The 26,390-nt window shown below is 47.5% G+C and overlaps 1 protein-coding gene across 1 annotated transcript; it reads left to right on the top strand.

Annotated features, from left to right (window-relative positions):
• The first annotated feature begins 2,485 nt into the window (after positions 1–2,485).
• On the top strand, positions 2,486–15,992 carry STK35 (serine/threonine kinase 35). The gene is made up of 3 exons (XM_068987768.1): positions 2,486–2,791; positions 3,383–3,983; positions 15,251–15,992. Exons 1-3 carry the CDS (start codon positions 2,486–2,488, stop codon positions 15,961–15,963), a joined length of 1,620 nt encoding a protein of 539 aa, XP_068843869.1. The 3' UTR covers positions 15,964–15,992.
• Positions 15,993–26,390: the final 10,398 nt, after the last annotated feature.

Here is a 26,390-nt window from a genome sequence, read left to right as displayed (position 1 = left end):
GGTGAGGGTCTGAGGCAGAGCAGGATAGTCTCAGGGTATCTTCCCATGAGATACTTAATAACCAAGAAGGGGAAACAGCAACTTTCCAGTGGAGGACCTTGGCAGACACCAACGGATCAAAGTGGACGTCACCAGTACTGGGATGACGTCACCTGACCAAGTGATCAAAGTGGACGTCACCAGTACTGGGATAAAACGACGTCACCTGACCAAGTGATCAAAGTGGACGTCACCAGTACTGGGATAAAACAACGTCACCTGACCAAGTGATCAAAGTGAACGTCACCAGTACTGGGATAAAACGACATCACCTGACCAAGTGATCAAAGTGGACATCATCAGTTCTGGGATAAAACGACGTCACCTGACCAAGTGATCAAAGTGGACGTCACCAGTACTGGGATAAAACGACGTCACCTGACCAAGTGATCAAAGTGGACATCACCAGTACTGGGATAAAACGACATCACCTGACCAAGTGATCAAAGTGGACATCATCAGTTCTGGGATAAAACGACGTCATGTGCCTCCTAATGTGGTCCACGGAGGACTCGACCTCTTTTGGTGCCATTCCTACCAAAAATGCATAACCTGATTCTGATCATGAGAAAAGATCAGACATATCTAAATTTAAAGGACATCTAGAAAATAACTCACCAGTACTCTTCAAAAACGTTAAGGTCACAAAGACAAAGAAAAGCTGAGTAATTAACTGCTTTTCTGAAGAAACTGAAGAGGCATGGGGAATCCCTGGTGGCTCAGTGGTAATCTGCCAACAATGTAGGAGACTCAGGTTCGATCCCTGGGTCGGGAAAATCCACAGGAGGAGGAAATCGGAACCCACTCCAGTTTTTGCCTGGAGAATCCCCATGGTCAGAAGAGCCCGGCAGGCTACAGTCCATGCAGGTTACAAACAGTCTAATATGACTTAGCAACTAAACCACCACCACCAAAGAGGCATGACAACTAAATGTAAATATGTGATCCTGATTGGATCATGGGAATAGCTATATTATTGGGACAAGTGGCTACATTTAAGTATGGAAGATGTATTAAAAATTGTGTTGCTGTCAAAATTCTTGATTTTGATAGTTGTACCAAGGTTTTGCAAGACAATATTCATGTTCTTAGGAAATACACACAGACGTATTTGGGATTAAAAAGGCACGATGTCTGAAACATAAAGTGGTGTGGGGGGAAAAGTACACCCACGTCTATATATAATACATACACAAATACACAAGAGAATACGACAGTGCAAATGTAGTAAAATATAGCAAACTATTATCCTGGTTAAAAAAGTTATGAGAATCTTTACCATGCTTGCAATTTATATATAAATTTGAAATTTTACCCCCAAAATTTATTTTAGTGATCATACCAACAAAAGTGGCCTGTCCCCAGCCCCCTGGCACTCTTTAGCTCATTCTTTTCATCTATCACACTTACTTTGTAAAAATGATTCTGTGTATTAATTTATTTAATAATATCTAACATTTAATGTGTGTGAAGGCCCTGTCCTAAGTGCTTTAACCTTCTAAACTCAGTGAATTCTCACATACTGCTCTTCCCATTTTACAGATAAGGAGGAGAGACACAAGAAAGTGTGTTAACTAATTTGCAGACACCCATATGATTTGATACCCACTCCAGTGTTCTTGTCTGGAGAATCCCAGGGACGGGGGAGCCTGGTGGGCTGCCATCTATGGGGTCGCACAGAGTCGGACAGGACTGAGCCACTTCCCTTTGACTTTTCACTTTCATGCATTGGAGGAGGAAATGGCAAACCACTCCAGTGTTCTTGCCTGGAGAATTCTAGGGACGGGGGAGCCTGGTGGGCTGCCGTCTATGGGGTCACACAGGGTCGGACACGACTGAAGTGACTTAGCAGCAGCAGCAGTGAACAAGATATTTTAAAATTCCTGCCTAAACGGAGCTTACATTCAGCGCTCTCAGCCCTGCACCCAATTAGCCACTTTCTATTTACATCTAAATATTTACATATTAACATTTTATATAAAATATACTTATTTAATTTGGGACTATCAATCCTGGGAGGTAAGGGCCAGTCTACCCATTTTGCAGAAGAAGAAACTGAGGCTCCAAGTGGAGGCAATGGTTTGCCCAAGATCAACAGATTTAGTAGGGAGACAGGGTATGGAGTCCAACCCAGTCCGGGCGGTTCCCAGGCAAGACCCATGAATCAATTAAACCGACCAATCCAATCGACCAATCAGTATTTATTAGGGCCTACTGCGTGCAGCTCTTCTCGCAGCGCGGGCGAAGAGAGGAGGTTGCGGTGCACAGGCGGCTGCGAAGACTAGAGGCCATAGCCGAATCGCGGGAATTTGGCGCCTATTTTTTGTTGGTTTGGTGTTCTCGCCTGTGATTGGGCCCCCGCCCCGCGTGGGTGCGCCGGGCTGCGGCTGGTCGGCCGACCCTGGCAAGACGCCGGCGGCGCAGCACTCAGCCGGCCTTCCGGGGGATGGGCCACCAGGAGCCTCCGCTGGCCCGACTGAGGGCCGGACGTGCGGCTTATATAAAAAGGTTACGTAAAGGGCTCAGCTGGCGCGAACACGTGGAGAGCCGCGGGAGCCCGGGCGCCCAGCTGTCCCCCGAGAGCACTGCTGCCGTCACTCGTGCAGTAGCAGGCGCCGTCGCCCGCCCGACTCGGGCCGCGGCCTCCCGCGCGGCTCCGTACCCGAGGCAGCCCTGTCCCGGGGCGGACCATCCCCAGCCGGGGGCCTTAGGAGGGAAACGCGCTGCCCGGAAGTGGAAGGGCGCCGGCCAGGTAAGCGCGCTGTCCGCGGCGTAAAAGCTAGCACCGAAGCTAGAACTACGGCTGCCGCCTCGGGCGTCTGTGAGGGCAGTTCGGCCCCAGGTTGGGCGCGCTCAGAGACGCCGAACTTTTAAGCCAACCCCTTACACCCGCAGTCCGGCGGGACTTGGGTCGGTCCGCAGGGCTCTGCTCGGGCTTAATTCAATGGACTGTTTACACCCGGGAGAACTCAGGGCGGGACGCGGGGAGGGGCATCCCAGAGGGAGCCAAGCAGCGGAAAAAGATTTCTACAGTCTGAATTGCTTCTGAAGGCGATTTTCATCAGTCATGGAAACTGCGGGTCCTTGTTTTTCGTACTGCTACACGATAAATTAACTGAAAAGGCGGGAACTTTTTGCTCTTTTCTCCGGCTCCCCCCTCTGAGCCAGTGCCCCGTGGTTTCGTCTTTCCCGCTTTCCCCTCCCCTCCCCCGTTCGCTCTGCAGCCGTGGCTTCCGTCTTAAAGGGGCCGCAACGGCCGGAGGAGGAGGTGGGACGCCCTGAGGCTTACGCTCCAGGCCTCCCCGCCTTGGCCTAGTCGTTTAACCGACTTCTTCGCCCGCAGGTCACAATCCAAGGTCCCGCTCTTCCGCGTCCCGGGGCCGGACGGAGGGATGAGACAGGGGGGTCCCGGGCAGCGCCGTTGCTGCTCCCCCCGCCGCCCGCAGCCATGGAAACGGGGGAGGAGGACGGCGCTCGCAGAGGTACACAAAGCCCCGAGCGGAAAAGGCGAAGCCCAGTGCCGCGGGCGCTCAGCGCGAAGCTGAGGCCGGCGGCGGCGGCCCAGGCCATGGATCCGGTGGCGGCCGAGGCCCCGGGCGAGGCCTACCTGGCGCGGCGGCGGCCGGAGGGCGGCGGCGGGTCGGCGCGGCCGCGCTACAGCCTGTTGGCGGAGATCGGGCGCGGCAGCTACGGCGTGGTGTACGAGGCAGTGGCCGGGCGCAGCGGGGCCCGGGTGGCGGTCAAGAAGATCCGCTGCGACGCCCCCGAGAACGTGGAGCTGGCGCTGGCCGAATTCTGGGCCCTGACCAGCCTCAAGCGGCGCCACCAGAATGTCGTGCAGTTTGAAGAGTGCGTCCTGCAGCGCAACGGGCTCGCTCAGCGCATGAGCCACGGCAACAAGAGCTCGCAGCTTTACCTGCGCCTGGTGGAGACCTCGCTTAAAGGTAGGAGCGCCGAGGGCCGCCCTGGCCACGCCGGGCCTGGGCCCAAGAGTCTGGTGGCCAGACCCGAACTGACCCCGGGATCCCTAGAACCTGGTTCCAGTCCTGTCACCCTGGACCCGACACACCCTCCTTTCTGCGCCAGGCAAAAAGTCCGCCCTCCCCTCTCCCGATCCGGAATCAGTTCCCAGCCCTAATGTTAGCTGGTATTTTCATAACAAGGGCTCATTAAGTGCTAACCATTGTGGTACTAGTGCTCCTTAAGTGAGCCATTATTATGAAACGTCTAGCGCTTTGAAGGTCGGATTTGGAAGTGGAGGGGGTTGGGCTCAGAGTTAGTGGAAGAACTCCCGAGCCCCCTCACAGGCTTGCGCCCTTCTCTTTCCCTCCCAAAGCAAACAGAAAGGGAAAAACTCAGCCGGACCCACCCACACCCACTCCTTGTCTGGTTCCAAAAATCCCCGAACCATCGGGCTCCACCCTGCAGACTCTGGTTCGTCTTTTTCCTCTGAGACCCCCCAGCTCTTCTTCCCAGGGCACTCAAGCTAACTGATAGTTTTTAGGCTAGGTCCTCTTGGGACCCGCAGCATAATAACCCCACAGGTGGGCCAGAACTGTCACACAACAACATCGAATATCTTTTTCCTCTTGTTTTACACGTCCTTAACTTTCTGAGGCTGACTTGTAAGTGGTTTTATTTCTAGAAAAGGTAGGGCTCAGTGAGGCAAAGGGGTTTTGCAGTCCTGGGGAGGGCAAGTCCTCGTTTGGGGGTTTTAACTGCAGTCAGGGGGTGTGTGCATCCTGAGTGCTCACGTGTCTTGTTCAGACTACAAGTAGCTGGGGGTCTCTTCCTAGCCAGTGGGCTAGGAAGGCCTGAGGAGTGTTCTCAGGGGAGAGGTTGCTAATCTGAGCCCCAGCTCTGCCCTAGATCTCTTACAGTGACTGGAGGTAATAACTTTAAAAGTAAATCCTCTCCTCTTTCTATAAACAGAGAAACTAAGGATTAGAGATGAACTTGAAGGTAAGTTGATGAAGGTTAATCAGCTTGTAAGGGATGTAGGGTTGTCCTCCTGTTTTCTTTACAATTTTTCATAGCTTAAGGGATGTGATCCCAGATTTGTCTTGATTCAAGGTCTCAATCCTTTTAAGAGGGGTAACAATTTCCTCTTCTCCCCTGAAGATGCACTAGATCTGACCTTAGTAAGGATGGGTAGGGTCTGGGGTAGGGTGGCGTCAGCTAGTGCATTTTGTTTGGAGCTTTTGCCTGATCTCAAGATTCTGCAAGGCCCATCTCAAGAGAACTTCTTGGCCCACTTCCGATCAGTTTGATAGTGGATTGAGAACATGCTCAATATCACCTGGGGTCCTTTTTCAAAATAGGCCTCCACTTTTTATGCCCATCTCTGCCCCATCTGTCCTGAAAAGCCCACCCTCTCTCCATGGTGAATCTATTTGTTTTGAAAAGACTTTCCAGGAGATTCTTCCAGTTTCCCTGTATTCTACAAGCTCTTCAGTTCACTCTTAAACTGTCTTCTCTGTGGTTAATGAATGGTCTGGACTTCATCTTACACCACTCCTTGGGATGTAGCAATTTGCATTGCCAAAGGGTCCCCTATGTCAGTCTTGAAACTTCAACGTGGGTTGGAAGTCTTGGCTTTGTCTCCCTACATGTACTGTTTTTTCCCTCACTTGTAGAATTTGTCAACTCCTCAGTAAACAGTGGCAGCCTAGCATGGGCTTTGGGGTTTAGATTTGCTTTTAGACATCTCTTGTCTAAGCTGACTGCATGAAACATGGGACAAGTTGTTTCGAATCTGTGGGGAGCAGTCCTTTATTCATAGGGTGAGGGTTCCTCTGTCATAGGGTTGCCGTGCAGCCTGGGAATGTCCACAAGTGCTCCAGAGTCGCTGCTTCAGTAAGTTCAGGCTACATTGTGAACCTTCCAGTGTCATCCCCTTCAAGATTCACAAAGTTTCTGTGCAAGTTTCCCAAACTGGACCGTGGAACACCTTCTCTTTCCTGTGTTGTCTGCAGCGCCAAGTTGACAGAAACAGTGATAGTTTCTTCCTCTGTGACTAAAACTGAGACCTAAAAGAAATTAAATATTTTGCTTTAGGCCACACACTTAATGCATCTCTTTCAGTTATTTGAAGTCTTAAATATATGAGCCTCTGCTATGGGTCAGTTAATGTTCTGGGCCCAGGGAAAGAACAGTAAAGGCAGTGTATATTGCCTCTGCTTATAGGCTGATGCTCAGAGTGTTAATTTAACAAGCAGTTAATACGCGTGTTTTTTACTGTCAGTATTAAAGTGGAGAACAGTAAGTATCCAGATTACCCCAAATTAAGTTTCCCTGACTTCAACTTCCAAAATTTAGCAGTCCTGATATACCCTGGGGCAGATTGCTTCAGTTTGCAGATAATCTGGTTCAGCTCTGTCTGTAAACAGAATGTCCTTTGCGGTCGCCTCTTGACCAGTCTCCTGTAATTTAGAATAAATAACAGACTAAAAAGTGTTAATCTCCCTTAAAGTCTCAATGAACCAAACCCACAAACTTACTGAGGTCCGTATAGTGGTATTTGCAGAGGGGGAAAAAAAAAAAAAAGCACAACTCTTAGCCCCAAGGGAACTTAATTTGAAAAGTTTGAGAAGCTGTAGAAAACTCAAATGCTAATCAGGGTCACTGGAGGAAAAGGCAGGTTGGCTCATTAACAACAGCTTTGTACTGTGTTGTGCAAATTAGCAAGAATGAGAACCAGGAGGTAGCAGGGAAGGTGGGCTTTGAAAGAAGGGAGCCAGCCTGAGAACACATGGATAGGTAGAGAGAAAGTGAATTTTATTTCATAATTCAGCTGAATAGAGACTGGTTCGTCCCTGTCCCCGAGCCCTACTTCAATGTCAACTCTATCCGAAGACATTTCTATAGTTTTTAAAAGTTATGTATGAATAAACCAGTGTCAGAAAAGGGGTAGAGGACCTCTTAATACAGTTCTCATCTTATCCAACTTTGGCAGACTTCTGTGTTTTTATGTCTTTCCTTTCTCTCTGAATATAGACCAAAAGGTCCTACCCAGAGCATTATATAGAGAACAGAAGCTTGACAGTCAGTAGTGAGCCGTGTTAGATGTCTCATCTGGCCTTCTGTTTCACAGGGGAGGAAACTGAAGCCCAGAAAAGGGACAGGACTTACCCCAAGTGAGTGAGTGGTAGTATTCAAACCAGTCTGTCAGGCTTTTTCTTTTAAAAAAACAAATTAACAGTCTCGTAAATTATTTGGTTGATAGGTTGGTGGCTTTGTTTAGCTTTTAAGAACTTTTCATTAAAAAGGAGTTTACAGTTTGCTTTTTATCCCCTTGTTTTCATTGCCAAAGCACCCTGTCTTTTGCACCTAAAACTAAATTTAAGGTTACTGCCACTTAAAAGATGTCAACCAAACCTGAGCTCACTGTCAAACTCAGAAATTCTGATGCTCTAAGGTACACACTGATCCTTCTAAGAAATAACAACAAAAAGGACCAAAAATGACAATCCAGGACAAACCCTCAAGATTCATAAAACTGAATAATTAGAAGTTTGGAAAAGCTAGGAACCTAGCTTATCCCAGCTTGGTAAAACTTGTTCCGTTTGACTGATTATTTACTGTTTATTGTACTCGAGATACCTTGAGGGTCTTCAGGTGGGTGAGAATCTTGGCCCCTGGGAGGTAGTCTTGTCTGCACACTGATGGCCTAGTGATGACTGTGAGCCACATATTATTCTAGAGAAAGCTATGCAGTTTCCTCCATGAGGCATGCAGAAGACTTCTCTATAAGATCTTACTCTTAAGGGTGAAAGGTGAAAGGTCACAAGTGGTGGGTTTCCCGGAAAATAGTAGAGGTTCCCTCTGGGAGCAGAGAGGCCTGAGGAAGCAAGGGAAGGAGGTGGACCTCAGTAAGCTGAGGGGGAGCCAGTGTGGGGAGGGCCCAGGATCTTAGTGGATATGTTGTCGGCCTGCAGACTCCTCTCAGGCGTTGAGAACCCAGGGAAACCTTGGGTTCAGAGCTGGGTTGCCCCCCTTCCGGGCCCCTAGAAAGCAACTCTGAATTCTCTACTGCAGCTTTGGGGCCTCAGAGTATAGAGAGTCCCCCAGGTAGAGGCAGAGAGCTGACTGGTAATCTTTGGCTACCCTGACAGAGATTAAAAGGCGGCATTAGGGGCCCTGGAAATAAACGGGATACAGTAGAACATTGGCATTGTCAGAGGTTGTTAGTCCCAGTTTCTCACCCTGTTCAACAAAACGCTAAACCTCACTGGTTGCTGTGTGCCCAGAGCTGTTCTGAAGGCTTACCGGTTGACTGATTTAGTCCTCACAAGTACCTTTTGAAGTGTATACTGTGATTATCCCTATTTTACAGGTAGGACAGTTGAGGCACTGAGGTTAGTGAAATTGCCCGATATAAAGCAGCTAAGCAGATAGCCAAGTCAGGCTCAAAGCCCTGGCGTTCTGGACCAAGCCTGATTTCCTTCGCAAAGCAGTGCTGCGCTTTTGAGGCAGGTGGCTTATGTCTGAGCTCTCCTATTTCTCTTGGTGGTTAAATGGGTGTAATGATATTTTACTCAAAAACTAATGACTGCTATATATTTTAGATTCTGTATTAACCAGTACTCGTGGCACTGCTTATTTCTGCTGGTGCCTCCCCTATGTCTCAGCTGCCAGGGACCCTCTACTTCCTTTCTGTTCTCTTGATTGTCTTGGGACAGCCACACAGACTTTTATTTTCTCTTGCTACTGGCAGACTGCCTTCCTTCTGTGTGCAGTGGGGGTTTTAGATACCAGCCCCAGGAGATAGAAGCAGCCCTTACTTGAGAGCTTTGATTAATTGGGATCGTGTTGGGTAGGGCCTTTTATGGCATAAATAAACTGTCAAGGAGAGCTTAGGGTCCCAATAGAACATCAGTTTATTTTCAACTTGAACTTGGCTTTCAGTGGTATTTAACCAGTGGCCCTCCTCATGGGCTCACAAATTCTGGATGCTTGCTTAGTTGTCTTAATCTACATATTCTGCAGGCCCTATACTAGAACGTTTTGTTATTTCTCTGTTTTACGCCTTTTCAGCTAACAGCTCTCATCTTGATTCATTTCACCCAGTTATTGATCACCTACTCAGTGTGTGTGAGGTACATCGTAGGAGCTCAGAGACTTGGCCTTGTTTCACGGTGGTGCCCAGTCTAAGGGAGGAATCAGACGGGCACAGCACAGCTGGTGATACTTGACTGCAGCCTGTGAGAGGCGCTCTAGGGGGACAGCTGACAGGAATGTGGACTAAGTTGAGCGGAGGGAAGGATGAGTTATTAAAGGGCAAATCAGAAGTCGGCCTGGCAAGGCCCATTGCACATGGAGAGAGAAACAACCAGGACTGCCCTGGCCCATCTGCCTGGCCAGTGGGATCTGCATTTTTAACAAGATCCCTGGAATGTTCCAAGTCCTAATAACTAACCTTAGATTTTCATGGTTCATCCTCTCATTTAATCCTTTCCTCTTTAGGTTAGAGTTTCTGTTACCTAGTTTTACACACAAGAAAATCAAGATCCATCAAGCTGAGTAACTTACAGTGTTGTAGCGTTACTTGAGTAACTTGCTATACTAGTAGTAACTTGTAGCGGTGTAGGGTCAGGGTCTAGGTTTATATCCAGATGTTCTTCCCAGTTCTTGAGCTGCTGCTTTATGACTGTCCTTCTTTATGACACGTTACCATGATTAATATTGGATAGTTATCTGCTCTGGTGTCCAGGCACCTTGCAAGATGCTTTCTGTGTCACAATTAAGCCTTATTCCAGCCTATTGGGGTACGTGTCTCTTCCAAGTTTATGAGAAATGAACCATTCATGGGGTCTTTTTTAGAAGTTGGCCTAGGGTGACATAGCCATGAAAGCATTGGAGTGGGTGATTTTGGCCCCAGGAGGGCCACTGGGCCAGAGACTTCAACGTTGGCCTCATGGCCTCTATTGGACACTGTATCTTGCTCTGGCAGCCACTCGGAGGGGGTCTGTTCTCTAGTGCACAGTGACATTTGATTAATGAAGTACTTTGAATTGAACACAGCCTGTGGTGTTGACACTGGACCCAGCCTCTTTATAGTGACACAGGTCAAGGTCATTGAGGCCGGGACCAGGGCTTGGTCTATGAGCTTATCTTGGGAGAACGTGCTGGGTGGTCCTCGTCTTTGGCATCTTCTTGGGGCTGATCTTCTCAGCCACTTCTTCAGTTAAAAGTTATATATTAAATTTTTTATTTAATACAAAATAGGGATGGCTATGGTCATAACAAATTTTCAAACCTCAATTCTGGCTTCCTTTATAATGTTTTTTGAACATAACTTAAAAATTTTCTACCTTATTTCCTATTTCACATTAACTATGCTTATGATGTGTTACGTGACCTTTCTTTTTTTGGCTAAGTAAATTTTGTTGAGTAAAACATGACCCTGTGAGCATTCAGCTAAGCTGGCAATGCCATTACTAATCGTTGCGTACCCGTGGACGGCCGTTCTGCCTCCCCACTTTACTGTGCTGGGTGGAGATCAGCGCTGCATGTTTGAGTGCTTGGTGTGCTGCTTTTTTGATGCTGGTAGATTTTTGTTTTGTCTTTTTGGTTCTCTTAAATTCCGGGAATGGGATTTTTATGTCACATTGACTGAGCATTTTGAAGACTTGTGATGAATATTGCTGAATTATCTCAGCACACTTATCAAAATCATAATTAATCCTTTATGAAAAATGCATCAGCATGTTGTGTGATTGGCCTTGATGAATATTAAACTCCTTGGGGGCATACGTAAGAGTACTTAAGGAGCTGCATCCAAGTGGGAAATGGAACATCCAGGTGTTAACTTCTGCTGCTGGCAGCAAGAGGTGGCAGGAAAGCATCACAGTTAGAACCCTGGGCTGTGGAGGCTCTCAGGTGTGCCTCTGTGAGACTGCAGGGAGACCGTAGCCTCTGTTTCCTCACTTGTGGAAGGGTCGTGTGAGTAGAGCGAGTTTGGAGTGAGGAGAGGATTGCCTTCTTCCTTCCTGCCACGTGGGACAGACACGTGATACATTGCTAAGTTTTGTTGATTCTACATCTCCAAGACCTTTCCCATCCCCTTCTTGCCTCCTCCCTTGCTCTCGCGTCTCCTGACGCGTCTCTTGGCCACGAGTCTGTCTTCCATTTCTAACTCCTGCCTCCAGAGGGAACCTGGTTCTCGGATGTGTTCTTCCACGTGTTGACATCTCTGAAATCAGCACTAAGTGGCAAGCCAGAGTGTTGTCAGCTTGAATGTCTCGCCTAAATGGTATGCCTTACTTAACATTAGTGACTTCTTAATTTCAATAAGCAGCTTATTTTTCTAAAGTACTTCAAGGACTTTTAGTCACTTGCCGTTTCTTAGAGTTCACATTCTTTGTCTGCCAGACGCCGTTTCTTTTGACCTGACTCCAGGACATCTCCAGCCTCATTTCTCCCCGTCTCCTACCACATTTCTTCTGTGATTACCCCAGTAACGTGGGTCCCTCACTGCAAGTATGCAGCCCCCTGAGCTGTGTGCGCTCACTCGCTTCATGCTGGGAGACACAATACGTGAGCCACTTAGACTGTCAGCCTGCCTTTCTCTTATCCTAACCACCTTTCCCTACTCCTCAGGCAGGACTGCCTCCTGTTCTTTATTCACATAGCTGCAGTCATTCTGCTTCTAGGGACTGGAAGCCTTCATAAGGGCAGAGACTGCCACTTATCACATCTCTAGTGTCAGAGAAGCAGTAGGTACTCTAGTATGACCATGTACTTATACTAGAGCATAGCAGATGTAAATAAATTATTATATATAGGATGGATAAATAAGTTCCTACTGTATAGAACAGGGAATTATATTCAGTATCCTATGATAAACTATAATGGAAAAGAATATTAAAAGAATGTATGTGTATAACTGAGTCACTTTGCTATATAGCAGAGATTGGCATACATTGTAAATCAACTATATTTCAATTTTTTAAAAAAAAGTCTAATTTCTGGAGGATGCTTGGAAACAGGCTTATAAAATTCTGGGTATTTTGTGTCCCTTTCCAGGAAGTGCCAGCCTTTCCATAGCTCATATTGATTCTTCCCTATGCCGAGTCTGCTGGCCTCAAGTTTCTCGATAGAGCCCATTTTGTTGGACGATTTCAACACTACTTATGCCCATGAGTAATGAGATGTGAGACACCTGCTTAATTTTGTTGTTAATTATATCTCTGTGAACTGTGGCACAGGTTATGTTTTGAAGTACAAAGTTTATCTTGTGGTCTTCTGGCTACTGGACTTGGAGAAGGTAATAAAATGCCTGTGAAAGTGGCCTGCTCTAGGTAGCATATGAGTTTTAGCTGTTACAGCCTGAGAAATGTGATGTAATCACCCACTTTCATTTTCTGGTCTCTGTTTCATCTTTGCCTAATGTGTGAGAGGTGAATTCTCTGGCCTCCCACACTTGGGAGTACTGAAATCAGTGACTTGCTGGGCCTTGGCCTGAGGTCCGCTGGGAATGATGGTGTAGGAGATGGCAAGGATGTGATTCCCCCAAAGCATCTTAAGCTCTGCTGACTGTGGCTTACCTCAGGAATATGTGGCGTGTCATTCTCATGAAATGGATGAGAAGGTGGAAGCTGAGAGGTTCAGGGACTCACCCCACGTTCTAGCCAACTTCCCATCATACTCGGTCTCAAAGTCACCCAGTAAACCACGGAGCAGAATTGGGGTCTAAACCTGGGCCTGACTTCTGGCCCTCTCTCACTGTTCTCCTGCTGGCTTCTCGACAGAAATGCACCCAGTGCGTCCAGTGCCCTCCCTCCACCTTGCTGTGATGCGAGCTCACTGAAAAGAGGTCCAAGGAGGCAATCTGCCTGAAGGAAGGGACCAGAATTCTGACATGCCTCTCCCAGTTTTTGTGGGCAGCCAGGATTCCTGCATGAAAACATATGCTGCAGCTTCTCATAAAAGAAGCCCAAGGCCCTTGCCTGTGCAGAGAAGTGCTTTTTGTCCCTGGGACATGTTGCCATGTCCCCCCACCTTCCATTCCGTCATGCTCACTGATGAGTCTGCTTCCTGTCCAGCACTGGCATCTTAACACAGAGCCCCTCCTCAGGTGTCTCCTGACCTTAGCTTATTCTCCAGAGCAAGTCCCTCAGTCTTGGGTGTCTCCACCCACCCACCCACTCACTGACTGAGGGCACTTTTTCACCTTTTTTTTTTTCTTTGCCTGGATTCTCATAACCTGAACTTAACAGTTATGTAGTCATTTTTGTAGAGTTGTTTTCTTTTTACTTCAGTTGCCATAGTTACCAACTTTGTATATAAAATAATCATCCCCGCCCTCTGTTACCCCACCAGAAGTCTCACTGTTTTCTGATGTGGCCTTTGCAGAAGGAATCTGATGGCTTTTTAATAGTTTCCTTTCTGGCTCTACCATCAGCAAACATTTCGTGGTCTCCTTTTTATGGATCTTTACTCTGAAGTCTAGATTGATCGGGGCTCAAATCATTGCTTTATTTTGCAGTCTTTTTAGATAGAGCCTCAACCCGCTAGAGCTGATGACCTAGAAAGAGGATTAGGAGACGGGAAACAACTGGGTTTTTTGTTTTTGTTTTTTTTAAAAAAACCATCTGCCCTAAACTGGTTCTACCTGTATTGCTTTTGATTGTGAGCAATATAAACAAATTATATAATTACAGGGGCAATGTGGTTGTCAGATGATGGTCAAAAACCTCAAGCATTTGCCTTGTGCATCTAGTCACCTTCTTGCATCAACCTGAAATTCCCAAACCACTGGCTTTTTGTTGACTGTGTGCCTTGGTGATTTGGGGGCTTAGTGGGGTCTCATCTGAATCACCTGTTCTCCTTGTAATAAAGTAAATGGTAAAAGGAACCTTCTGGCAGAGACTTGTGTGATGGGGTGCAGCCTTCATTTTTGGTAGAATGAAGACACCATGTGAGGGGTCAGAGGACTTGTCATGAAAGATCCGTGTGACCACCCAGGGCAGGCCCAGCCTCCTCATCGACAGGATGAGACACCTGCCTACTTAGGCTCAAGCTATCTGGGCTCAAGCTATTTGGGCTCTTGGAATCATCAGATAGCTTCCTGCTAAGGTTTCCGTGAACTGTTATTGCTTTATAAAGGATATTGGGATTTGTTTGGGTGCCAGTCACCAGCTTTCCTGCAGTTTCTGTGCTTCAAAAGGAAAGACTTTCTGGAGAAGGCAGAGCTAGAGTTTCAAGCCCACACAACTTGATGTATCTTATACCCACTTCAGACTTCCTCTTTACACCTCTCTGGTCCTTTTGTTCCTGGGCTTCATTATCCATCCCATCTCAGCCTAGAGTTCCCATCTGGCTGTCCCCTGCTGATTCACTGCCTGTCTCTTAGGGTCACTCAAGTCTTGCCCCTTTGGACTTTTTTAGATCTGGTGACTCCTGCCCACTCTTCATTGTTCATAAAACTTGACCTTGATGCCGATGCACAACTTAGGATGCTTGCTGTTGTAAAGATCTGTTCTCTTCAAACTAAACTCCATAGAGATGGGCCTATCACATATCTAACTGGTGTTGGGGGGGCTACCAGAACACACTGAGTGAAAGATGGCTGAAATAAAATTGTAGTGCCATTCTAGATATGCCGATAACGAGAATCCTGTACAAAGCAGGGAGGGATAGAGGCAAGGTCTTTGGCCTCTCACGGGGTAACAGACATTTGACGGTCTTCTCACATGTTTTCAGTCATCGCAGCAGCAGCCCTGGGAAGTATGCTACCTATTTGGACACAGTATAATGAAACACAATGGCTCTGCAGTCATAGATTTGAGTCCGTGAGCCCTTAAGTCTCCGTGAGCCTTGGGTTCATTTCATTAGATGGGGCTATTGTTTTCCTTCTGCGGTGCTGGTAAATTTTAAATGGAATGTCAGGTGCCTGCATTGGTACTGTGTCTCACACACGGCCATTGGCAGGTAAAGAAGCAGAAGCGGAAACTGGGCAGGGCGCACTCCTCCTGGCTGAAGAGCAGTGAGCCCGGGCTCCCTTCTCATGCTATCCCTTGACTCCCCTGAGTGAGTGGAGGTGGGTCTTCTTGCGTAGTTAGCTCCGCGCCAGTTTTGCCGGTCCTCCTGGATCGAAGCAGTCATCAGCACCGTCGTTCCTTCTCCCACGTGCCGCATCTCTGTAGTCCGTAAGTGGTGTGACTGCGTCCATCTCACTCAGGCTCTTTCTGGTCTTCCCTTGATTTAGGAGAAAGGATCCTGGGTTATGCTGAGGAACCCTGCTATCTCTGGTTTGTCATGGAGTTCTGTGAAGGTGGAGACCTGAATCAGTATGTCCTATCCCGGAGGCCGGACCCAGCCACCAACAAGAGCTTCATGCTGCAGCTCACAAGCGCCATTGCCTTCCTGCACAAAAACCACATCGTGCACAGGGACCTAAAGCCAGACAACATCCTCATCACAGAGCGGTCTGGCACGCCCATCCTCAAGGTGGCAGACTTTGGACTAAGCAAGGTCTGTGCTGGTCTGGCCCCCCGAGGTAAAGAGGGCAATCCAGACAACAAAAATGTGAATGTGAATAAATACTGGCTGTCCTCAGCCTGTGGCTCAGACTTCTACATGGCCCCTGAAGTCTGGGAGGGACACTACACAGCCAAGGCTGACATCTTTGCCCTGGGCATTATCATCTGGGCAATGATAGAAAGAATCACTTTCATTGACTCTGAGACCAAGAAGGAGCTCCTGGGGACCTATATCAAACAGGGGACTGAGATCGTCCCTGTTGGTGAGGCGCTGCTAGAAAACCCAAAGATGGAGTTGCACATCCCCCAGAAACGCAGGACTTCCATGTCTGAGGGGATCAAGCAGCTCTTGAAAGATATGTTAGCTGCTAACCCACAGGACCGGCCTGATGCCTTTGAACTTGAAACCAGAATGGACCAGGTCACATGTGCTGCTTAAAATTCAGGGCAAAGCATCTTGGGTGTTTCTCAACTAGGTGAGTGTCCCTCTGTTCGCTCTGCATGTGCACTTCCTGGACTGCTGGATTCCTCAGACTTGGCCCCGGGATGGGAGGGGACATGGGAATGGAGTTGGGGGAAATGCAGGGTGGACGAGAAACGAAGTGCTCGTTACCACACGTTCCTCCCAAGTCTCGATGAGGAGGCATGGGATTGTTTGAGTACAAATTAGAAAGTCTAGAGAAGTTTTGAGTGGACACTGCATTTGAACTGAGTCTCTTAAGATTTTTAGAAACACTTTTTCTCAATAAATGCTTACTGTAGAAAATGTGCGAAAGTACAGACAATTTTTTTCAGAATAAACACTGTCCCCAATTTGTATCCTTCTAGGTGCACATCCAGCTCTGTGTAGTTGAGATCATGCTGTTTTAGGTTTAGTTTCCTGTTCTTCGATTCAGTTCTAACCTGCACATTTCCCCAGGTCATTCCTTGAAAGCATCAGTTCAGTTCAGTCAGTCGTGTCCGACTCTTTGCAACCCCATGGATTGCAGCACACCAGGCTTCCCTACCCATCACCAAATCCCAGAGCTTGCTCAGACTCATGTCCATCTAGTTGGTTATGCCGTCCAACCATCTCATCCTCTTCTCCTCCTGCCGTCAATCTTTCCCAGCATCAGGGTCTTTTCCAATGAGTCAGTTCTTCATGTCAGGTACCCAGAGTATTGGAGCTTCAGCTTCAGTCCTTCCAGTGAATATTCAGGACTGATTTCCTTTAGGATTGACTGGTTTGATATCCTTGCAGTCCAAGGGACTCTCAAGAGTCTTCTCCAATACCACAGTTCGAAAGCATCAATCCTTCAGCACTCAGCTTTCTTTATAGTCCAACTCTCACATCCATACATGACTACTGGAAAATAATTGATGTTCCATTATAGGTGCCATAATTAATTATTCTCCCTCTTCAGATAGCAAATGGTTTCTCCATTTTAGATACTATAAACAGTGGGTGAGTGAATTCTTATAGAGAAATCTTTGCTTATTTAACAGATTGGTGGTGGACTTTAATTTGTCAAGTACTGTGCTAGGCTTTGGAAAAATGATGATAAGCAAAATCGGAAACATGCCCCATCCTTGGGACTTCTGCAGCTTAGTCAAGGAGAGAATCATTAAATCATTATTTATCACAGTTGCTTTACAAGGTAAGGAAATTGACCTTCCAGAGAATGGTGCCCAGAAACAAGAGTAGGGAACTGGAAGCAGAGGGGAGTGTTCGGGTAGAAGGCCTAGTCTCTGCAAGGGAGCTGAAGCCAGCGGCAGCCTAGCAGTTTGGGGTAGTGAAAGATGAAGACAGGTAGTAGTTGAGGAGGACCTGCAAGAGCGTGAATAGAGCTGAGATAAAAGCATATGAAGGTGTATACCAGGAACAGCAGTGGTAGTTCAGTTGGACCAGAGTCTGAGATGTGAGCAAAGGAAAAAAAGGTTAGAAATAAGATGAAATATGGGACCCTGGAATCTGACCTTGACTTAGTAGGCATTTGGGAGCCATCTATAAGCTGGAGCAGAACAGTGCATTAACAACTTCAGCCTGTGCATGCTGGTTTGAACTGGAGTTTAGAGGACCAGTTGGACCAATTGTTTGATTCATACTAGTAAGAAGATGTTGAACCTAAATGGATAGCACTGAGGGTAGAGAAATGCCCTGGATCTTTGGGGCAGAATTAGCAAGGCAGCTGGCCAGTGTGGAAATAATAAATACTGGGGGATTGATACACTTGCTGGCTAGTGTATTGGTCAGATTTGATTTATTTTCCTTAAAGGGAAAAGAAAAGGACATTGATCACCTCGAATGCTAGGTATTTTCACATGTACCGTTTTGTTTCATATTTGCAGCCCTGCAGAAGATTAAGTCATTTACCCAAGATCCTACTAATTTAAAAATAGGGGCTTCCTTGGTGACTCAGTGGTACGGAGCCCGCCTGCCAGTGCAGGAGATGCAGGTGCGAACCCTGGGTCGGGAAGATCCCCTTGGAGAAGGAAATGGCAACCCACTCCAGTATTGCTGCCTGGGAAAGCCCATGGTCAGAGAAGAGCCTGGTGGGTTACAGTCCATGGGCGGCTGCAGAAAGCGTCAGACACTATTTAGCAACTAAACAGCAACAGCGATGTCTTCCTCATGCCCTCTCCTCCCCAGCCCCTTTTTTTCTTAGTATCAAGATGGCAAGCTGAAAATAAGCTAGTCTTAGATTTTGCTGAAGCCTTGAGAGGAGTTGATAGGTAGTAGAAGCCGATCCCTGTGGTCATGAGCAAGGAGCTTCAGCACCTGGGGCTCAGAACTCTCCCTTACCTGGGTGGGTTCTTAGTCCCTGCTTTCCCTTGGTCACCCTTAGATTTCTGGTTGGAATTGGTTAATGCTGAGTCAGTGAACGTCTCAAATGAGTCACTCCAGGTTTAATTCTTCCATTCCACAAACATTTATTATCTTCCAGGTGCCAGGCCACTTTGTCCTACTGCCCAGTAAGAGAACAGCATTCTTAAAGCTAGGTTTGGGGTAGTACCATGTTCAAGCCTAAAAAGAGTTGGCTGGACATGTATTTTAATTGTATTTCATGCTGACAATTCTCATCTCATCTTTTCCACTTTTAAAAAACTTCTTAGAATTCAAGTTTGCCCTGGGGTACGAAGAAGGTCATCATTGGAAAAGGGACCTGAATTTGGGTTAGGGTTATGGGGTTGTCCTAACTAGTTGAAACTGTGGCTCCCATTTGGACACCCACCCTTGGGATCTGTGCTGTGTTGCAGGGCACAGTTAAAGCTAAATAGGAGTACTGTTTCAGGTAGGAGAAATAAGTGACCTTGAGAAAAGATCGGGAACATAGTATGGCCAAGTGTCCCACACTCTGACAGCTAATGAGGACAGGGGTTGGTCAGTGGCGCCTGTCCTGCCCTGTTCTAGCTGAACACTTAGAATTTGGCCCGGATTCAGGGCCCAAGTCTTTGTGACTGGGAGCTGAACCTTGTTGTGCCAAAGGTTCAAATCACTTGTGGTATAAATGAGTATCTGGCTGGTTAGAGAATCAGAGGCTTGGGCTGGGAGGATCTGTGGAGTCTAAACTCCCCTTTCTGCCAATCAAGCTTTATATATAGATGGAGAAACTAGTTCTGTGTATTCATTCAACATACTTATTGAGAAACTATTTGCCAGGGACTATTTCAGACACAAAACATACATTTGTAAACAAAACCAACAAATTCTTGCAACTTTAGAACTTATATTTCCTGGAGAGATGAACAAACATAACTGTTAGCTATGGGTTGGCAGGGCAGGGTGGGGGATGGAGGTGGTATAGACCAGGATAAGTGAAATTAGAATGCAGAGAGGTGAGGGATGGGGGTGTACTTCTAAGTGGAAGAGATCGGGGTGGGTCTCCTTAAAGACGGTGACTTTTGATCAAAGGTTAGAAAGAGTTGAGGGAGTGAGGCACTAGGATTTCTGGAGGAAGAAAATCTCAGAGGCAGTAACCATTATAACAGCTTGAAGGCTAGACAGAGTGATCAGGGAGGTGAGTATAGGAAAAGAAGCTAGAGAGGTAATTAGGAGTCAATTGAGAGTCCTTGGACTATAAGGAGATCAAACCAGTCAATCCTAAAGAAGTCAACCCTGAATATTCACTGGAAGGATTGAAGCTGAAGCTCCAACTCCTTGGCCACCTGAAGTGAAGCGCCGACTCATTAGAAAAGACCCTGATGCTGGAAAAGATTGAAGGCAAGAAGAGAAGGGGACAACAGAGGATGAGATGATTGGATGGCATCAGCGACTCAATGGACATGAGTTTGAGTACGCTCCAGGACAGGGAAGCCTGGTTTGCTGCAGTCTGTGGGGTCACAGTGTTCCTACCTGGAGAATCCCAGGGACGGGGGAAGCCTGGCGGGAGTCCGTCTATGGGGTTGCACAGAGTTGGACACGACTGAAGCGAGTTAGCAGCAGCAGTGGGGTCACAAAGACTCAGACTGAACGACAGAAGAGACATTGTAGGCCACTGTAAGGATTTTGGCTTTCAATCTTCAGTAAGATGAAAGGTCATTGATGTGTTTTCAGCTGTGTGATATCTGATCTTTTGAAAGGATCACTGTAACTACTGTGCTAAAAGTAAACTGGAGGGGGCAAGTGAGGGGATAGGGTGGGAGGTTACTCTGATAACACAGGTGAGAGATAAAGATGGCTTTGAACAGTGGAGGGAAGATATTGATTGGATTTGGGGTGAATTTTGAAGTCAACCGATAGGATTTCATGCTAGATTGAACATAAGATGTGAGAGAAAGGAATTAAGGATGACTCTTAAGTTCTTGGCTTTGTAAACCATTGGAAGCATAGAGAGGATCAAATGAGATGGGGAAGAACAGGTTTGGCTGGAGGAATTTAGGTCTTGGTCATCAAAGTTTGGAATGCCTGTTCAGAATCCAAGTACAGAAGTTGAGTAGGCAGGTGGAGGAGTCTGAAGTTCAAGGGAGAGAATGGTCTAGAAGTACAAGTGTGGAGACGGCCAAGGATGTTTTAAATGTTTCTTTCAAATGCATAATTTAGTTACATGCTATCGCATATAATTTATGAAAAACAACTTTCCAAAAACATTTAGTGAGTTGTTCAGTTGCTAAATTCTGTCCAACTTTGGTGACCCCATGGACTGTAGCCCACCAGGCTCCTCTGTGCATGGGATTTCCCAGTTGAGAATACTGGAGTGGGTTGCCTTTTCTTCAGAGGATCTTCCCAACCCAGGGATAGAACCTGCATCTCCTGTATCGCAGGCAGAGATTCTTTATCGCTGAGCCACTGGGGAAAGCCCATGTTTAGTCAGTAGGGTGGCATTGTTTTATATTTTTGCAAATCAGCATCTGCTTTGATAGTCAGCTGAATTCTCATTTGCTTCCGCTGTGTACCCTGGTGCTACATCACTCATCGTGTAACTTCTGGAAAACCTCACCATACACTTAGAATGAAAGTGAAAAAGACAGATAACTGAAAAGTTTTGTCTCCATGTATTGCCAAGCAGCAGACCACATTTTGATGCCTCTTCCTGTTACCATGATGGGGAGCTGAGAAGTAGGAGAGGCTTAGAAGAAATTATTCAGAGTTCCAAATGAATGGGCAGAACTTGTGTGACCTGATTCCTGGCCAGCTTTCGTACCATACCTGTGGTCATGGATCACATTCTAGCTGCATAAAGGAAACCCAGTTGTCCCGAGTATCCGCATGATGAAAGAATGCCTCAGCAATCTAGGACTGTAGATTTCAGAGTAGTGTTTAAATTGGGGCTAAATGGTTTCGGTGTTTTGCAAACCTTGAATGGAAATGCACTTTGGATTGGAAACACGGGATTCCTCTTAAAGGAGTGTTGCCTCGTGGATTGTCTAGAATTGAGTCCCATCTGTGCTTTTTAGGCAGTGTGACCTCAGGCAAGTTATTTACCTCTCTGGGTTTTATCGTCTGTGAAATGGAGTAGATCATATTTATCTGAGTGAGGCTGTTGGGGGAATTGCAAGAAGCTGTGAAAGTGCCTTGTGTAAACTGTCTAAATGAAATACTAAACGGTAAAGTTTTAGATACCCGCTTGGGCTTGAGGTGGAAGCATTGTCTTTTCTCTGAAGACAGTGGCCTTCAGTTGCCTTGCTTCTGAGGATTACCAAATAAATAGCTTTCTTTTTTGAAGCAAAACTATAATCAAGGCAACTCGGTTTAACAGCTTGTTCCAGAAAAATGTATCTATTTTTTTAAAGGTTATTCAATGATGGGCTCTACTACTCCCTTATTTGTCACTTTTTGAAAATATTTAATAATTCGTAATGGTGCCTACCAGCCAGCCAAAAGCCTTACCGAAAGCAGGAAGCCAGCCAAACTAATGTTCCAGGTGCCACTGCCCACATGTTACCAGGGAGGGTGTTGAGGGATAAGAGACTGCATTCACGGCCAAGTTTGCTGTCTGTTACACAGACCTCAGTTACTAGGGCCTTTTGAAGCCAGGGCCTTGAATGACGTTGTGTGGAGTGGGCAGTTCAGGCCTGAGGAAGGAGCTCAGATGTTGGTAGATCTGAGGGGTCATAGAAAACATTCTTTGTACCATTTGCTGTCTTGGTGGCTGCTCCACATCAGAAAGAAATTGAGCCTAATTTCTTGAAGTGATGTGTGCGTGTGCTTAGTCTCTTCAGTCATGTCCTACTCTTTGTAACCCCATGGACTGTAGTCCGCCAGGCTCCTCTGTCCATGGGATTCTCCAGGCAAGAATACTGGAGTGGGTTGCCATTGCCTTCTCTAGGGGATCTTCCCGACCCAGGGATCGAACCCAGCTCTCTCCCACATTGTAGGCAGATGCTTTACCATCTGAGCCACCAGGGAAGTTGAAGTAGATGATTAGGCCCTTGGAAAGAATGGAAGCTTTAGTTAAAGTAGAGAGATGGAGGCAAGGGTATTTAGACAGTGACTGTTAATCTTAGACCCAAGCAGAACTGGAACTGCTGAGCCTCTCTCGAGTCCCTGTCTATCAATGGGGGCCCCAGCCTTGTTCTGCCCTGTCTCACTGCCTTTACAGAGCTGTGAGAGCAGAGGGGTGTGGTTTGTTTCTCTTTTTCTCGGGAACGTCAAGCTCGGTGTTCACTGAAGGACCTGGTAGCTCCAGGTACTGCCAGTATGCAGTGTGCAGGCTGTCTGTTGCTCTGGGTCTGTCTGCTGGTGTTTTCTGGGAGTTTCAGTTGGGGAAGGCTGGTGGTAGTAAGGCCAGGCCGCTCCCTGGGTGCCAGCTTTTGCCCCTGCTGTTGCCCTCTATGTCTGTTGCTCCTGCTGTATCAACATGAGGAAGCTGAGCTGTCTGTTATGTAACGGGATTGGTTGCCCCCAAGGGTAGTCTGTCCCTTGAAGCTCTGCAGGACATCAAAGCATCCATGAGGGGACAGGCCTGCCCCAGGGCTGTTGTTGCTCACTTTCTCCTCCTCCCTGGCATCCTTGGCTCCTCCTAGGCTAGGCAGCATCCCTTTGGGCAAATCAAAATAGATCTTATAATCCTCCAGCTGTGAGCCAAGCTCCTGATGGTTGAGGTCCTTTCAACTCCCATTTCCTTTTAGCCCAGGGACACAGATACTCCCCCAGCAATAGCAGCTCCTGGTTATAAAAACTTTTTCCAGGAGCCCTCTGACTTGTGCAGGGCAGAGGCCCCGTCCTTTTATTGCCAGCCCTGAATTAAGCACTTTACCTACAGTATCTTATTTATCACATCATCTGGGCAACTATTCTGTTCTCTGCCATCATTCTGCAGATGAGGAAGCTGAAAATTCACTACAGTTCTGAGAGTCAGGATTTGAAACCAGGTACCTGACTGGAAATTCCACTGTTCATCCTGCCTCCTAGAGTCTCTTTCAAAGCATCTTTGGTGTGTTTCTATTTTGAGGCAGATGCTGGGTCCCTGTCCTGTCAGCTCCACACGAGAGGCCCCCAGGTATTAGTGTCAGTGCTGCCCGTGGGCATCCTTCATAGTCCGACGGTCTTGGCACAGTGCACTGCAGCAGGGCCACCTTCTCCTTCAGGTGAGGTCACCTGTGTGTTGATTCCTCTTCCGTCACCGTGACACAGCCTCAAACATGGGCAGGCGAGGCAAGACTGGGATGGTGAGGCGCCCGTATAACCAGGGGCCAGGCAAGGGTAGGCAGAAGCCACACAAGCAGACAGAGGTTAAAATTGGAAAGCAGGGGGCCCAAAGCACACCCCAGGTGGAGCAGCAGGAGAGCACAGGCACCGCGGGGACAGGACAGTCCACACACCAGGACAGGGAAGGGCTCTGACGTGACACAGGCATCCCCAGGGCCTGGAAGAAGCCCATTCTGAGTGAGCTTAAGTAAAGGTTGATGAGGATCTAAAGCAAAATGGCAGGGGTTGCTGGGTTTCTCCCTGACCCATCTTCCAGCTCATTTACTGACCAGTGGAGGGCTTTCATGAATTTCGTCCCTGTTGTTGATCCAGCTGTCTGCAGCCCTGTGTTGAGTGATTTTGAGGCCAAGTCAGATTGGTGAGCAAGAGCCCTCTTACGGCAGACACTTGCCTAGCAGTGGTCTTGATAGCATAGACCCCACTGTTGTCCTCTACGACTCCCAAGTTCTCCACGGACTTGAGAACAACTTAATTGTAGTAGGCGTGGCTGGGGAGAAATATAGGAAGCCTGCAGAGAGTGAAGGGAAAGCTTGCTGGAGAATGTGGTGCCTTGGGCTGGTTCTTGAAGGCAGGTTTAGGGGCACTTTGTAAGCCAGGTGGTAAGTGAGGTGATCACATCTCAGGGTTTGTCTGAAACTCGCCCTGGCACATGGTGGCCTTGTTGAGTATAGGAACTTGGCTGGTGAGGGGAGAGAGGACTGTTGTAGTGAAATCCCCAACTGGAGGGGCATTCGAGACCAGGGCCTGGAGAGAATGCCCAAGGTCTGTCTTGATAAACTAGGGCAGTAGCATTTAAGCTCTCAGCCCCTCTTTTCATTTCCGCTGGTGAGTCTTCTGTGATTTTACAGAATCAAAGGAAATGGAGACCTCCTCCAGCATTTCTAGGATTCAGAGGCATGGCAGGCCTTAAAACTGCCAGCTGAGTTTAAAATAAATCAATACCATAAAATACTGCAATGAATTTCCTAACTTTAAAGGAATTTCACTTTCAGTTAGAGGTGCCAGGGGAAAGCTATAACTCAGCCTGCATCATACACAGGTCAGAATTCTGTATTTTGTTTCTTTGTAAAAGAAAGTGATGTCTGGGGACTCGGGAGGAATGGATTAGAGCCACCCAGGCACCCCTTAGGGCATAATGAGGAAGATGAAAATGCTTCTATTTCCCCAGACTGCACAGAGGAGCCAGATGTGGGGCCTGGGCAGGTAATCTTATGAATAGTAGATAACCTTGGCTTTTTGTCATTCTGAGACCTGGCCCCCTGGAGAAGTAGTGGAAAGCAGGCGGGGTATATGGTATATCATGTTGGATTTTGGTATTAACCTTCTATTCCAATGGAAGAGTCACAGATGATGTGAGCCAGTTGACTCAGTCTGTGTTTACTTCCATCCTTTTGCAAAAAGGAAGCTCTTAAATATCGTGTACAGCACCCTTTTGTGTTTTTCCTTTCTGCTCTTTTCAGACATGTCTAAGACATGTCCTCCCGGAGAGTTCCAGTCTAGGGCAGAGCTAAGGCATGGACAGAAAGAGGGGAGGGCTGTCAGATCCTGGCAGAATGCATGGCCTTTCCAGCCCAGCCCAGCCTTGTACCAGACGTAAGGAGAGCTAGAAGTCACAGCCAAAGACTTATTTGTTGTTAGTAACCAGATTGCAGGCTTGGATGTGATGAATGTTTGGATGGAATCGTTGGTTTGTATGGGACAGCAGAAATGAGTGTGAATATACCACACCCAAGACCAAACAACAGGGTGACTTTTACCTTCCCCCTGCAAAAAAAAAAAGTTGCTTGGGAGTTTAGGCCAGTTGCCTAACCTGAAATCCAGATGTCACCACTGAGGTGATCCAGGGATCATCCTCTGTCCCCCCACCCTGAGCATCTCGGGGCACGGGCACCTACCAGGCGTATCCCAGAGAGCCTTCAGAAGTACATCACTCCAGCCTGATGTTTAGGAAGCCCTATAGCAGGAGGACAGCAGTCCCCAGAACTCCAGTTTCCCACCTACTCTTTAGAATTTCACTGAGATGAAATGAAATGCCGTTACAGTAGTAACAGCGTAGGCAGACCCAGGTGCATCTTCAGAATCCACAGCCTCATTCTGCACGGCCCAGGTAGAGTTCAGTGGCAGGAACTGAGTGTGTTGGGGCTAAGAAGTTTTCTGCTTAACAGATCCAGAATCTGTCCTCTGACACCTGCCTGCTCCTCCTCCCCATCCCCCGCCATGGCCCCACAGGAAGCTTGGATCGAGGCCTGAGAACTAGGAGGGGCTGCTGGGTTCCAGTCGGGCTCTGTCTAATATACTTACCTAGCGTGGGACTTTGGACAGGTCACACACAGTGGGTCCTGGATGCCTCATCCAGAAAACCAGTAGTATGAAAGGACCAGTCGGCCCAGCCCCCTTTCCCCTCCTGCCTCAGCCCCAGGATATTCAGAGCTCCGCAGTGGGTGAAGTCCTAGGAGGGGGACTCCAGATTCTGGCACAGTTTCTTCCTTGTGCATGTGTCTTGGGACTGAGGTGAGGCCCTGTGGCCTTCTGTCAGAGAGGGGGAAGCACAGCAATTGAATTTTTCCTCAGGCTTCCCAGACCCTGGGAAAATGGGCTTCTACGCCATAGTAACAGTGAGCGAGAGTCCTTCGGGGGAATAACATCATGTGAGGCCACTGTGGGACAGGAGGTTGCTCTTAGAAGAGGAAGGGGAAGTTGAGGGCCAGCAGGCGCAGGACAGGGAGAAGTGATGGGGT

Source organism: Capricornis sumatraensis, chromosome 15 (genome assembly GCF_032405125.1).
Source record: "Capricornis sumatraensis isolate serow.1 chromosome 15, serow.2, whole genome shotgun sequence".
In the NCBI taxonomy this organism is placed as follows: domain Eukaryota; kingdom Metazoa; phylum Chordata; class Mammalia; order Artiodactyla; family Bovidae; genus Capricornis; species Capricornis sumatraensis.
This window is presented reverse-complemented; position numbering and strand designations above follow the sequence as displayed.